We start from the raw sequence: 12,568 nt of genomic DNA, 5'->3' as shown, positions 1-12,568 counted from the left end.
AAGTCGCGCCAGCAACGACTGTATCCTCTATGGCTGATTTCATTACTGGTGCCCACAACTTCATCTCGCTCCCGTCTACAGGATTGACTTCTCCCTTGTGGCCTTGGGTTTTATGGAATTTATGGAAGGCGAGAAACGCTCTATACTTTGAAAATAAAGTTTTTTCTGCTCAAGAAGTGGTCCTAAAGAGCATTAAGGATGCTAAAGAATGGTGCTCAGCACAGAGTAACCCCCAAGCACTCATTAGGAGAGATACTGGATCTTCATTGGCTCAAAACTCCAAGCGATCCCCCTGCCCCCCTCCGGTCTTCCCACCTGGAACTCTGGTCTGTAAGGTGGATGCAGCATGGGATGCGACCACTGGAGCATGCGGCATTGGAGGAATTTTCTCGGGTACTAACAACGGGCGCCTTCCTAACCTGTGCGAAGCGAACGCTCATGTCTCATCAGCTCTCATGGCAGAAGCCATAGCTGTCCGTCTTGCGGTAGTCACTGCCGTCTATTCAAACGTCCGATCCCTTGCGGTTCTCTCTGATTCTCTATCCCTCATCAAGCTCTTGAAGAGTGGTGGTACTCAGCCTGAACTATTTGGTATCATGTTTGATATCTATCATTACTTGTCTCTTTTTGATGTTATTTCCTTTCATTTCATTTCTCGAAACTTTAATGGAGAAGCTGATACTGTGGCAAAGTCAGCTATCTCTATGTTTGTAAGCAACTCCCGTGAGGGAGAGTAATCTTTTTAAGGTTAATGCAAGTATGTTTGAACAAAAAAAAAAAATTAAGTATGTGAATGTTAAATTTACTGTTTTGAGTCTCTTTCTGTGATGTGTAAACATCTTATTATATAAAGTTAAATTTTGGACGGTTGAACTTATCTATAGTTGTCACGGTCTTAACAACAAACTATGAAACTATTTACAGGTGTTTTATCAAGAATTTGAATTGTATTAACTATATAAATCTTATAAAATTATACATCTCACTTGGATAATCCAAAGTCGGATTAAAAGTCCAAAACTAATCTTCATTTGTTGAATTTTTAGAGTAAGAAAACAACGACATATATTCTACAAAAAAAAGAAGGAAATTGAGACTACGACATCCATAATTTGTTATTTGGTGAAAGTAAAGAGGCGCTAAAACTTAAAACGTAAGTGTCTGGTTGTTGGCTGGTTTGTAATCTCAAGCGTCGCCAGAGAGGCTAACGAGCAAACGCTCTCAACTTGAAAAACAAGCCATGCATGGTTGCTGACTTGCATCCATGTACTTAATTTTTTTTTTTTTTGCTAAAAATTCCATTTCCATGTACTTAGTTATGGTTGGATAATCTTTTTTTTTTGTGCAGCTGATTGGATAATCTATTCGTTCATTTCTTGGTGCACAGTTGAACACAAAAATCATTAAGATATTTACACTTACAAACTCTTATGGCCAAAAAATAAGTGGTGCATAGAGTTCTTTGGATTTACTTAGTTAAAACATTTGATATAGTCGTCTAGATCGCCTTGAATTTGGGTGTTTCTCTTACCAATTTTTTTCCTTCCATATGGACACACGTAACACTAACACCAAAGAATACATGTACAAAAACAATTCAAAATGCGGTCTAAATCTTGTAAGTACAAAAATTATTCAGTAAGAAAACATCAATAGAACATTTTTATTTAACCTCACGTTAGCATCAAAGTTTCAGTTTAATTTGCTTTCGATCAGCTGACTTATACCATCTAACTTATTGTGTCCCAAATTCTATTCATGCATTATGCTTTCCAAGTTGTACATATACCATTTACTTACTCCATATACAACCGACCGTATGTGAAAGATCTTGTCGTACATATCATACATTGTTTACTCTTAAAAAGCTGGTGTGTTTCTTAATTTCCACAATCTCAAAGGAATCAAAGTTGTTGTTGGTGAGATTCTCTGTTATTTTGTCCACCGCAATATAAAACTGTCTTTCTGGGTAGTGGCACTCGAAAAGGATGTGCATAACGCAACTATATCCTGTGTTTCTCCAGAGCTTGTAAATCATATTCATTCTTCAACAAATAAAATATTCCATCAACTCAGGGCACCATTATTTTGAGGGATAAAGTCTACTTTAATGCTAATGGTGGGGTCAGTCTACTAGACAATGATGTTCATTTTGCATAACCATCCACACACAATATTTAACATTATTCAACAAATAGTGTTTGTGACACATCATACATATTTATCGTAATGGAATAGTAAAAACGTTTGAGCTAACTAGCTACAAATATATCTACTTCTCTCTCTAGACCAAAACTCTCTGACTTCTCACTAAAAAGACCACCGTGAGCTTTGTCTCCGGCCGACGGTTTTGGCTTCCGCCACCGCCGGTCCGACCTCCTGTTTTTTAATTTTCCTATTCTGCATGTTGATATCGGCGGAAAGGGACTTTCGGATCTAATTTTCTTTCGCTTCCCTCGGCTCCGGGATGAAGAAGCGCTTATCGTTTTCTCATCGCCGGCGTGTTAGCTTCCGGCCTCGCATCTCCCACTCGATGGATGGCTGGCGATTGACTCTGGGGCCGTGTCGTCTCCTCTTCGACGGTGGTCGCCGGCTTCGTTTCCTAGGAAGTGCTCGCACTGCAAGTAGGTCCGATCTGATGTTTGGTGGCCAAGCGTGGATGAGATCTCGATTCAACGAATCGATGGATACTCTTTCAGCGTTGGCGTGTGATGACGAACCTGAATCCCTTTACTTCTAACGCTGTTGTTAGACGTGGAGTTCGGTGTTCTTGGGAATTTTCCGGCGGTGGTTCCGGGGGGCAATTGTCTCGTGCGGTTTCAGTGACGACTTTCGATAGGATTTGAAGACGGTGGCTAGCGTTCCGGTGGAGTAACGGACGTAGGCCTTGGCGGTGAGTTCCGGTCATCGGAGATGGTGGCTCTGCAACCTTGACACGCGTTCTCCCTTGTTGCCGTGTTGTAACACGTGGAGCGGCAAGTGATGGGTTGGCTTTTTTTGGGTCTGTTAGTGTATCGCGGCCTGTTTAGGGTTGTTGTTTTCTTTGTTTTGAGCTCGGCTTTTGGAGCCCATTTGTACTTGGTTCTTCCGCCTTTCGGCTCTAATAAATTTTTCAGATGGCAAAAAAAAAAAACTAGCTACAAATTATAGCATGTGCCCACCACGGAGCCTATTTAGCCCTTCGAGCTCGCGAGGTGTGAGAGTCGCTGTACACAGTTTTTCCCACACATGTGTATATTGGATTCAGCAACTAACCAATCCACGCCATCCACGTAAGTATTTACTCAGAAGATTACCATCAATTTTGAATTCTGTACCACAAACCAGTCAGGGTTCTTCTCTTTTATCCGAAACTATTCTCACGCGCCGTGTAGCCTCAAACATACGACAGCTCCTCGATCTCCTCATCTTCGACCGTTCGTATTTGCACGCGCTCTCTTGGTTAGCCATCTCTGGTGTTAATGTCTCGTGCCACGCACATGACTTTTGACCATGGTCTCTAATTTTTGTCTTTGCTTTTCATATTTAAGACATTTAATCAACGCATGCCATTATTATTTGCTCTGCTTTCTTATATGAACCACTAAAAAAACCAACCTTCCTCAGTGTCGCTCTCGATCTGAATCCATGAAGACGTCTTTCGATCCCCGTCAACGAGAAGAGTAACTTCATCAGGTACCCTCTCAACGAGGAGCTTCTAACAGAAGCACCAAACGTCAACGAATCCGCCGTGCAGCTCATCAAGTTCCACGGAAGCTACCAACCGTACAACAGAGAGGAACGCGGCGGAGGAAGATCATACTCTTTCATGCTCCGTACCTAGAACCCGAGCGGCAAAGTCCCTAACCAGCTTTACCTAACAATGAACGACTTAGCCGATGAGTTTGGCATCCGCACGCTTCGTCTGACCACCAGGCAGACCTTTCAGCTTCACGGCGTCCTGAAGCACGATCACAAGACCGTGATGAGATCCATTATCAAAAACATGGGGAGCACACTCTCTGTGCTTGCGGTGATCTGAATAAAAATGTTCTTGCTCCGGCTGCGCCTTACGCCAGGAGAGACTATCTCTTCGGGCAGGAGACGGCTGATCACGTCGCGGCGCTTCTCAGTCCTCAGTCGGGGTTTTACTGTGATAGAGTCCACTCTGCTATTCCTAAGTTTAAATTCTTCGGTAATTCTTTGGAAGTCTCTGGTAGTTCATTTAATATTTCTCTTGGCCTTCATCACATTAGGTTTTTTTTTTCAAAACAACGTGTGGAATACGTCTACTTTGCTTTGGTTCAAAACATTTTATAACCGTTTTTAAAAATCTCTATTTGTCCATATTGGTAAATCTGTGTCACATCTATTCTTGTTGCAGATTGACTTTGGATGTGGTTCTGGAAGTTTATTATAGACTCTCTACTTGACTATCCAACTTCACCTCAAACCATTATCAGCAAGAAGGGTCTTTCCCGTGCTGCTAAGGAAGGTATGCAAATTCATACATTACTGTTTTGACTTCCATTAATTCCTAGACTTAACTTGTTGAAGTCATGTATATTTTTATATTGTGTAATCAAGATACAGAGAGATCGTTGATTGAACATATGTTTATGTGTGTGTGTCTTATTTACATGTAAAAATTGTTGGATTAGCTTGAAAGAAAAGGAAGAGTTCGTTGATATTGAGATTCTATAAAAATTAAACGAGGAAGCTTGCAATGTCAACACTGCTACACTTTATGATATGGTTCCATCCTTGAGTTTGACTCAAGGCTACACAACTTCGACATTGGCAATTGTTTAGAGGTCCTCCTATTACCTGCTCTCTAATATTTGTTTTGTGTGTGTATGTTCTGTCAGGTTTTACTTCACATATAATATGTTCAGAAGCTGAGCATGGAAGAAGATCAAGCCCTGTAATTTGTGAACAAGTTCTAATCTTGTTTCACCCCCAAGCTCCTGATTGTCTTAACACCAAACTACGAGCACAAACACAATTCTCCAGCAGTCTACACCAGAAGCCCAAGAAGAAAAACAAAGCTGAGTCACAACTTCCCAAGTAACTAAAAGTAGTGGATAAGGTTTAATGTAGATGGGATGAACAGAATCATCAATGGCACTATCTTAACTCTTAGCAATGTTGTGGCTTAGCTTAAAACTTAAAAGCTTTTGAACGAAAGGAAGAGTACAAGGCTTACTGTGAAGTATCGAGTGGGCCTTGTTGGTGTAGTCATGTGCTGTAGTATCTTGGCATTTTAAGTCTGCTGGCATGGTTTAAAGCCTTGTAAATTTTAAATCCAGACCGGGTGTCTTAATTTTCATATGCTAGGGAAAACAAACAGAATCAAACTCATGAGAGCCAATGATTATATCATGCCCCATCGCCCTATCTACTTTTGGCGCAGGATTACATTTCCCATTTATATATCTAGTGAGTTCCGTTCCACAGAAGATATATATATATATGGAAGAATATGTAAACATCTTTTTTGAGAATTGGCTTAAGAATATGTAAACATCTTAAACTAAATGATTAATATTTCATTGGTTGTACATTAGAAAATGTGTTTGTTTAGCCAAAAGATCTAAACAATATGAACCCACATCCCTTTGGTCATCCCATCCTCTAAGCCTAAGGCTTAGTAATACCTGATTATGTCCAGAGGGGAAATTGCCATAAGCCTCGTTAATAATGTCCACAGCACTTCAATGACTAAAACAAGTTAGCTCCACAGAGAATAGAAGAAATAAAAAGGATTTCTTACATATTTTAATAAAAAGCCGAGTCACATGAATGCTCTGTTTTCTCCTTTAGGCCTTGGCTGTTTCAGCCTCTCTATCCCATAAAGCCTATTTCTGTCCTGTTTGCTGCAAGTTGCTTTCACTTTTTTCACCTTTATATCCACATAAAATGACTCCACCCCTGCAACAACCGAGTGAAGTGACGTTCATGCTCTTGACTTTGAAAGATTCTTTAGAAACGTGTTTGTAAGAACGGAAGTTTGAAGCATTTTATGGAATCTATATGTTATGGTGCAACAAATATGGATGAGAAAACAGTTGGTTTAAAGCATTTTGAGATAGAACATAAAATTGGTGATGCATATAAGGAGAAAGAATTAATGGAACTTTTAGTCTATAAGAGGGTTCTTTTGTTTTTTTTTCTTAATTTCCATGCGAATAGTTACCTTTTTTTGCTATATGTATGAAGAAGCAGAGTCATTATCTATCTCCATACTGAAAAGAATATTTGGCAACGTTGATGTTTTAAGCTCTTAGTGATCATCCACTGCATGCTATGTTTAACTCTGCTGGCATCGTTTTAGTCCATTCCTTGCATGGAAGCACATATATTTCAGATCCATGCATGTGTGGGGCACAAGCATTGACGAGTATATGGAAGCTGGGGAGCTGTATGCCTGTATACATTTAGGAGTTGCTGGAAAAATAAAAAACAACGTGGTTATAGCCATTTGTTGGTTGAGTAAGCTGCAACTGCCTGAGGAAAGACAGCATGTACTATTGAATCGTTCATGAGTTGTGTATGAACTTGTAAGTCAGTTCGAACTAAGATGCTACTCTAAAATTCTGTTTCGTTGGGATTTATAGGAGATTGCATTTTCTACATTTTCTGACATCAGTAAACGTTCCAGAGGGTACTACTTTTGAGTAAAATTCTTTTATTTAGTGAATATCAACAACCCTTTGGCTAATGAAAGAATGATGATTGATCCAGTCCTGAAATTCTCAAAACAATATGAACCGTCATCACTTTGGTCATCTCATCCTCTAAGGTTTTACTGAAACCTGATTTAGCATATTCAAGGGAAAAAAACTGCCATAAGCCCAAGTCACAGGAAATAGACGAAATAAAAAGGATACCATACGTGTTTTATTAAAAACTCCAGAACAGACATGAAATACTCAGCTTCTCCTTTTGGCATTGGCTATTTCAACCTCTGATCAATATATATCTTACAGACAATAAAAGAAAGAGTTAAGAGTGATATACTTATAGTTTTGTTGGTACAAAGAATAAACAATGCTTTTTATAAGGGAAAATAGCGTTACTTAACAAGTGCAAATCCTTCTGATAATGCTTCAAAAAAGATTATTTTGATCATTGGATTTGGATTGAATACGTGGAAGGACCTAGCCATCATTGTTTTTTATCCATCCGAAAATTCTGAAAACCTTATATATATAGAAAGAAAGACATTGATCACGATCAGATCAGCGTTGAGATAGTGGAAGGACCGATAGAGGGGAATAACGATGAGATTCTGTTACTCAAGAGCTCCAAGTACAGAAAACGAGAAACGATGAGATTCTGTTACTCAAAAAATTCAATGGCAAGTCAAATAGTTGACTAAAGGTGAATGGCCAATTTGGTCCTACTCCCCAACAACAAAAAGAGAGCCTTTCACATTGTCTAATATGACCATTGATCATTTAGTTATTGTCAACTACTACTAGTACTAAGCATAATTATTATTTTCAGCAAAGTGGAGGTTACATCCGTTCGAAAGTGTTCTTGATCCTATATTTCAACATCAGGATTTTCTAAGCACACTCAAGAATGAACATGACTAGTGTGGCTTCGAAGTTAGACAAAAGTAACAGAGGCTATAAACAAATTAGGATTGTTTAATAACTTATATCTACAAAAAGAAGGAGAAAAAAAACTAAGAACCAAAAGCCAAAAAAAAAAAATTGTTATAGTTTGGAATTTAACTATTCAGCTTCCTAATCCAAAAGTCTTCGTTGGAAAGATGATGGTCTTGAAGCCCCTGCTGATCAGAAGGTGGCTGGCCCATCGTAGAGTCCAAGTCGGATTGAGGTGCGGTTACGTTGTTAGCAGCATGATCTATCAAAGTTATGTCATGGATACTGGAGCGTTTCTTTGCGTTCTTCTTGGCCACTTGCCTCAGGAAATATTTTTGTGCATGGCTTGCTACTTGCGCTGAGTTCTTTGTCCTCACAATCTTTCTCGATATGTCCCTCCAATTTCCTTTCCCACATTTCTCTAGTCCCTCTAGAAAAAGCCTGAAATATCATTAAAACAATCAACCAAAGTCCATAATTAAGTTTTGTTAACAGTGTATGAAAGTTGTTGAATTTTCTCTCTTAACATCTCACCTATGATTTATGTATATAGCTATAAAGGTTACACAAAATCAGGAATGCATATAATCTATACAAGATCATAATCTAAACTAAACGAGTAACAAAATATGGTATACTCTATCAATGTTGATGTGATTACCTAACCAATAAAACCCTATAACAGTTCACCATCCGTTTATAAACTTTCTCCTAGCCTAACAAAAAAACCTAAATCATCACCCCAATAAAGACTTTAAATAGTTAATTCATACTTTCACCCAATCAACATAAAACCTAACTCATCAGTGTTAAGAAGACTAACCTGTGTTCCTCTTCTGTCCAAGGTATTCCTCTCGTTTTTTCTTTCTCCATATGTTCGGTCTCAGATGGGATCCCATCTGGATAATTAGTAGTAGGGCATCGACCCGATTCGATAAGGTTAATATCGTGGACCAAAGCTTCGTAGTAGTGCTTCACCTCTTCAAGCGGTTTCTCAAGATGGACGGCGATAATCTCAAACCTATACGGAGTATTCTCGGGGAACTCCAACAGAAGTCTCTCAAACAGTTTGTCATCATCCCTTGTCCACTGCTTTGGACCCATAGATATGATAGAAGCAACAACAAAGTTATATGGAAAACTTGATCTCCAAAAACAAAAGGAACCTGATATCTCTCGAGGGTTTTCCCTTTTTTCTCTCGGATTTATAGCGAAAATAATAGGTAAATCTCAAGATTCACCCTTGTGTTTTCATTAATTTAGTGAATAGACCGACTTATATTTTATTTATATCTAACCCCCTATTATATTCCATTTAATCTTTGTTTTTTTAACCTCAAACTAGAGTTTGATCTGGTATTGTTTTTTTTATGTTTTTATACATTAATATTTGTTTTCATGATTACTATTATATATTTTAGATTTTTAACCATATAACTAATTTTATTCAAAAAAACTGGACCGAATAAGGAAATATGGTTATTTTAATATAAATATTTGAATCTCTTTCAGATACATTGGTTATTTGTATATTTTAAATTCATATACATCATAACCGAATTCATCTACATTTGGGAGGACTCGACTCGAAACCACCCTGAAATTTATAATACCCAAGCGAGGATTAAAAACTCAAAATTTTAATATCCGAAAGAAATGATCTGTATCTGAATGGGTATCCAAAAATTTCTATCTAATTGATTATGTAAACAAATAAAAATACTTTTTGTTAACTGTTTTGAATTCTTTGGATGAGAAAATTCATCTAAACCTATTATGGTCAACATATAAAATAAATGCTATCAAATTAACGGTAAATATCCCTTAGACTATATTTGAGAAGTGGTTTTACCACGTGTCTTCTCTACAATCGTTTTCACAAAAAAAATTGTGACATGGCTATTAAGATTGATGACATGTCATATGGTTAAATATGACATGGACAATTACATTTAATGCTAATATATATATTTGGAAATCTTTTTTAAAATATGGCAATAACTCATATATTACATTTAATATTGATTTATGTTTTTGGTAAACTTTGTAGAATATAGTAATAACTTATAAATCATCACTAAAATAAATATATCAAATATGACATTTTGAATTTCGAAATATTATATAATTTTACTTATATTATAAAAATTTTATTACCTAAATTTTTCTAATTTTCTGAATTTAAAAAAAATAATCGTAATATCATTATTTTCTTTTAGATATCTACAAATTATATAAATATTATTTAGTTTAATTTTTGATAACTATAAAATTTTATATGATTTTAGTAATTTTTTACAAGTTGATTTAATACATTTAACCAAATGAAATAAATAATTTTTATCTAAGATTTTAACTTTTATATATACATATATATCTTAAATATAATTTAAAATAAAAAAATATTTTCTCTTAATTTTATGCTTAATTAGTGATATTTATATTAATTATTGTCCAAAATAAAAAATATATAATATTAATAAATTACATTTAAAATATAAAAATTTAATTTTAAAAATTCATCACTACACATGGTACAGGAAAACACCTAAATTAATAATTGTGACATGGCTACTAAAATTGTTGACATGTCTTATAGATTAATACGACATAGACAATTATATTTAATGTTAATTTATATTTGGCAAACTTTTAAAATATGGTAATAACTCATATATTACATTTATTATCGATTTATATTTTGGACTTTTTTAAAATATGGTAATAACTCATAAATCATCATTAAATAAATATATTCAAATATGGTATTTTAAATTTCAAATATCATTTAAATTAAAAATACTTCAAAAATATATACATATTTTTGAAAAATTATAAAAATTAAATCATAAAATCAAAGTAAATCGTAAAATCATTAGTTTCTTATATAAATCAAATTTATATTAAAATATTGATAGAAAAAATAAAAATTATAATATTAATAAAAAATAAATATATTTATATTTATCTATTAAAAATATTTTAAAATTCTTTTACTGCACTTGGTGCAGGAAAACACCTAGTGATTAATAAATTACTCAGGAAGAATGAAAAACAAATGTAAAATGTAATAAAAAAACTTTGAATAGGTAATTCTGTTTTGTACTTTTATACTCCCTCTGTTTTTAAAAGATGCATGTTCTGGAAAAAATATTTGTTTCAAAAAAATGTATTTTTTATGTTTTCTATATAAAAATTACAAATTTCAATAAAATTAATTGAATTTTATTAAAAGATTATTGGTTAAAATGCATTGAAATTTGGTAATTTCTAAAAACAATGTATGATTAATGTGTTTTCTTAATATGTGTGAAAACTCTAAAACATACATCTTTAAAAAACAGAGGGAGTAATAAATATGGTCTAATTGTTTGAAAAATGTAATAAATGAAGTGGTTAGAATGTGTTTGGAAAAGGAGATTGAAAGTTGTAAAAAAGATTCAAATTAGGAAAATATGATAAACAGAATTCAGATTCAACAATAAGAAATATATAACCATGGAGGTTTATATAAAAGGAAAAAATCACAAAACAAAATTCAAAATGCTTTAAAAGTCCTTGAGCTTTAAATAGTTCCGCAACTAAATTTTATGTTCTGGTTTACGCTCATGGAAAGTTATCCGATTCAGAATCAGAAATGTTAGCATCCTGACCGGTTTCCAGCGCAACTGGCCCCTGTTGTGGTTGCGGCTGCAAAGGAACGAGGCTCTCTTGTTGGCCAGTTGAGTCCATATTGATGTCCCCCCTAATCCTCTTTTGTGGGCTAGATAAGTCCACACTGGTGTCCCCCATAGTTATGTCCATGGTTCTCCGCCGCTTCATCACATTGTTCCTTGGGTTCTGCCAATTGAAGAAGTTACGTGCATAGATCGCCACTTGCATCGCGGTTTTGGTTACAACTAAAACCGCTATTTTGTCACATTTTTTCCCAAACCGCCTTAACCCGATCAGGAACCATCTGCATTGTGTTTTTTTTTTTTAAATTCAGATTCGTTATATGAGTGTGAGATCAACCCGCTTTTAATCATGTTTCACCACCATACAATTATTTAATGACAGAATTGATTCAAATGAGATAAAGAGAAAAGAAACTTATGGCCACAAAACATCTATGATTAACATGTTATCACTTATCACTATGAGAATTTCTTAGTACCTAAGAAGAGAATGTGTTAGTCGTATTGATTCCAAACATAGATCCACGAACTAACACCATTATATACTGTATCAATGTTTTTGTTCTTTTGTAAAAGGCTGTTGATGTTATGATATAATCATATAAACTCATACGTGCATGAAAATGTGGATTTCAGAAAACCTTTACTCATTATATCATAATACTTACTCATGTTCTTCTTTGTTCCATATAAGTTTCTCCATCCGGCACCAACTCGGCACAGCTGCATCAAACAATCCATTAGATAAAGCTATTTGACTCGATCCGATCTCTAGAAGATCATCGACCATTTTCTGGTAATGCTCCATAACATCGACCACCGATTTCCCTAGAAACTGGGCTATACGCTCGAACCGATTGGGTGAAAACACAGAGAACACTTGCACTGCGTTCTTGAACTGCTCGTTTTCTTCATTTGTCCATGAATTCGCAGCCATAGTTGCCAAAACAGATTAAGAAATCACGAAGTCGAAAGAAAATATTTTGAGTTTTGGAGAATTATATTATGCATGTCATGAATAACCAACTCAGCTAACATAAATATAAGGCTTACCTTCTCTCTAGTTTTGGCAAGTTCTTTACTTTTCTATGTTGTCTAGTGCAATCTCCTTATTCTAATTTCTTCTGTTGGATTTTTATTCCGCTCATTTATTTACCTACCATGTTACTTTATAATACTATTGAAAGTTCAATGTATTTATTTTATAGCATTAATGAAGCATCAGTAAAGTTTCATCAGTGCATCAGCACCAGTATTTTTTTCGTTTTATAGTTATGTATATTTTATTTATAAGATAAA

The 12,568-nt window shown here is 35.2% G+C and overlaps 2 protein-coding genes and 1 long non-coding RNA gene across 3 annotated transcripts; 1 reads left to right on the top strand and 2 right to left on the bottom strand.

Moving 5' to 3' along the window:
- Positions 1-3,267: 3,267 nt before the first annotated feature.
- On the top strand, positions 3,268-5,354 carry LOC130495626 (uncharacterized). The gene is made up of 3 exons (XR_008934793.1): positions 3,268-4,174; positions 4,364-4,474; positions 4,848-5,354. It is a non-coding gene; the product is annotated as an uncharacterized LOC130495626 (long non-coding RNA).
- A 2,244-nt stretch (positions 5,355-7,598) lies between these two features.
- On the bottom strand, positions 7,599-8,791 carry LOC130496144 (transcription factor DIVARICATA-like). The gene is made up of 2 exons (XM_056987970.1): positions 8,416-8,791; positions 7,599-8,033 (listed from the first exon to the last, which is right to left on the bottom strand). The coding sequence occupies exons 1-2, from the start codon at positions 8,694-8,696 to the stop codon at positions 7,718-7,720; spliced, it is 597 nt and encodes a 198-aa protein (XP_056843950.1). The 5' UTR covers positions 8,697-8,791; the 3' UTR covers positions 7,599-7,717.
- A 2,407-nt stretch (positions 8,792-11,198) lies between these two features.
- Positions 11,199-12,348, bottom strand: LOC130496808 (transcription factor DIVARICATA-like). Its single transcript, XM_056989292.1, has 2 exons — positions 11,938-12,348; positions 11,199-11,550 (listed from the first exon to the last, which is right to left on the bottom strand). Exons 1-2 carry the CDS (start codon positions 12,204-12,206, stop codon positions 11,199-11,201), a joined length of 621 nt encoding a protein of 206 aa, XP_056845272.1. The 5' UTR covers positions 12,207-12,348.
- Positions 12,349-12,568: the final 220 nt, after the last annotated feature.

Source organism: Raphanus sativus, chromosome 6, assembly GCF_000801105.2.
Source record: "Raphanus sativus cultivar WK10039 chromosome 6, ASM80110v3, whole genome shotgun sequence".
Lineage (NCBI taxonomy): Eukaryota > Viridiplantae > Streptophyta > Magnoliopsida > Brassicales > Brassicaceae > Raphanus > Raphanus sativus.
The sequence above is the reverse complement of the archived record's forward strand: the minus strand, read 5'-3'. Positions and strand labels throughout refer to the sequence as shown.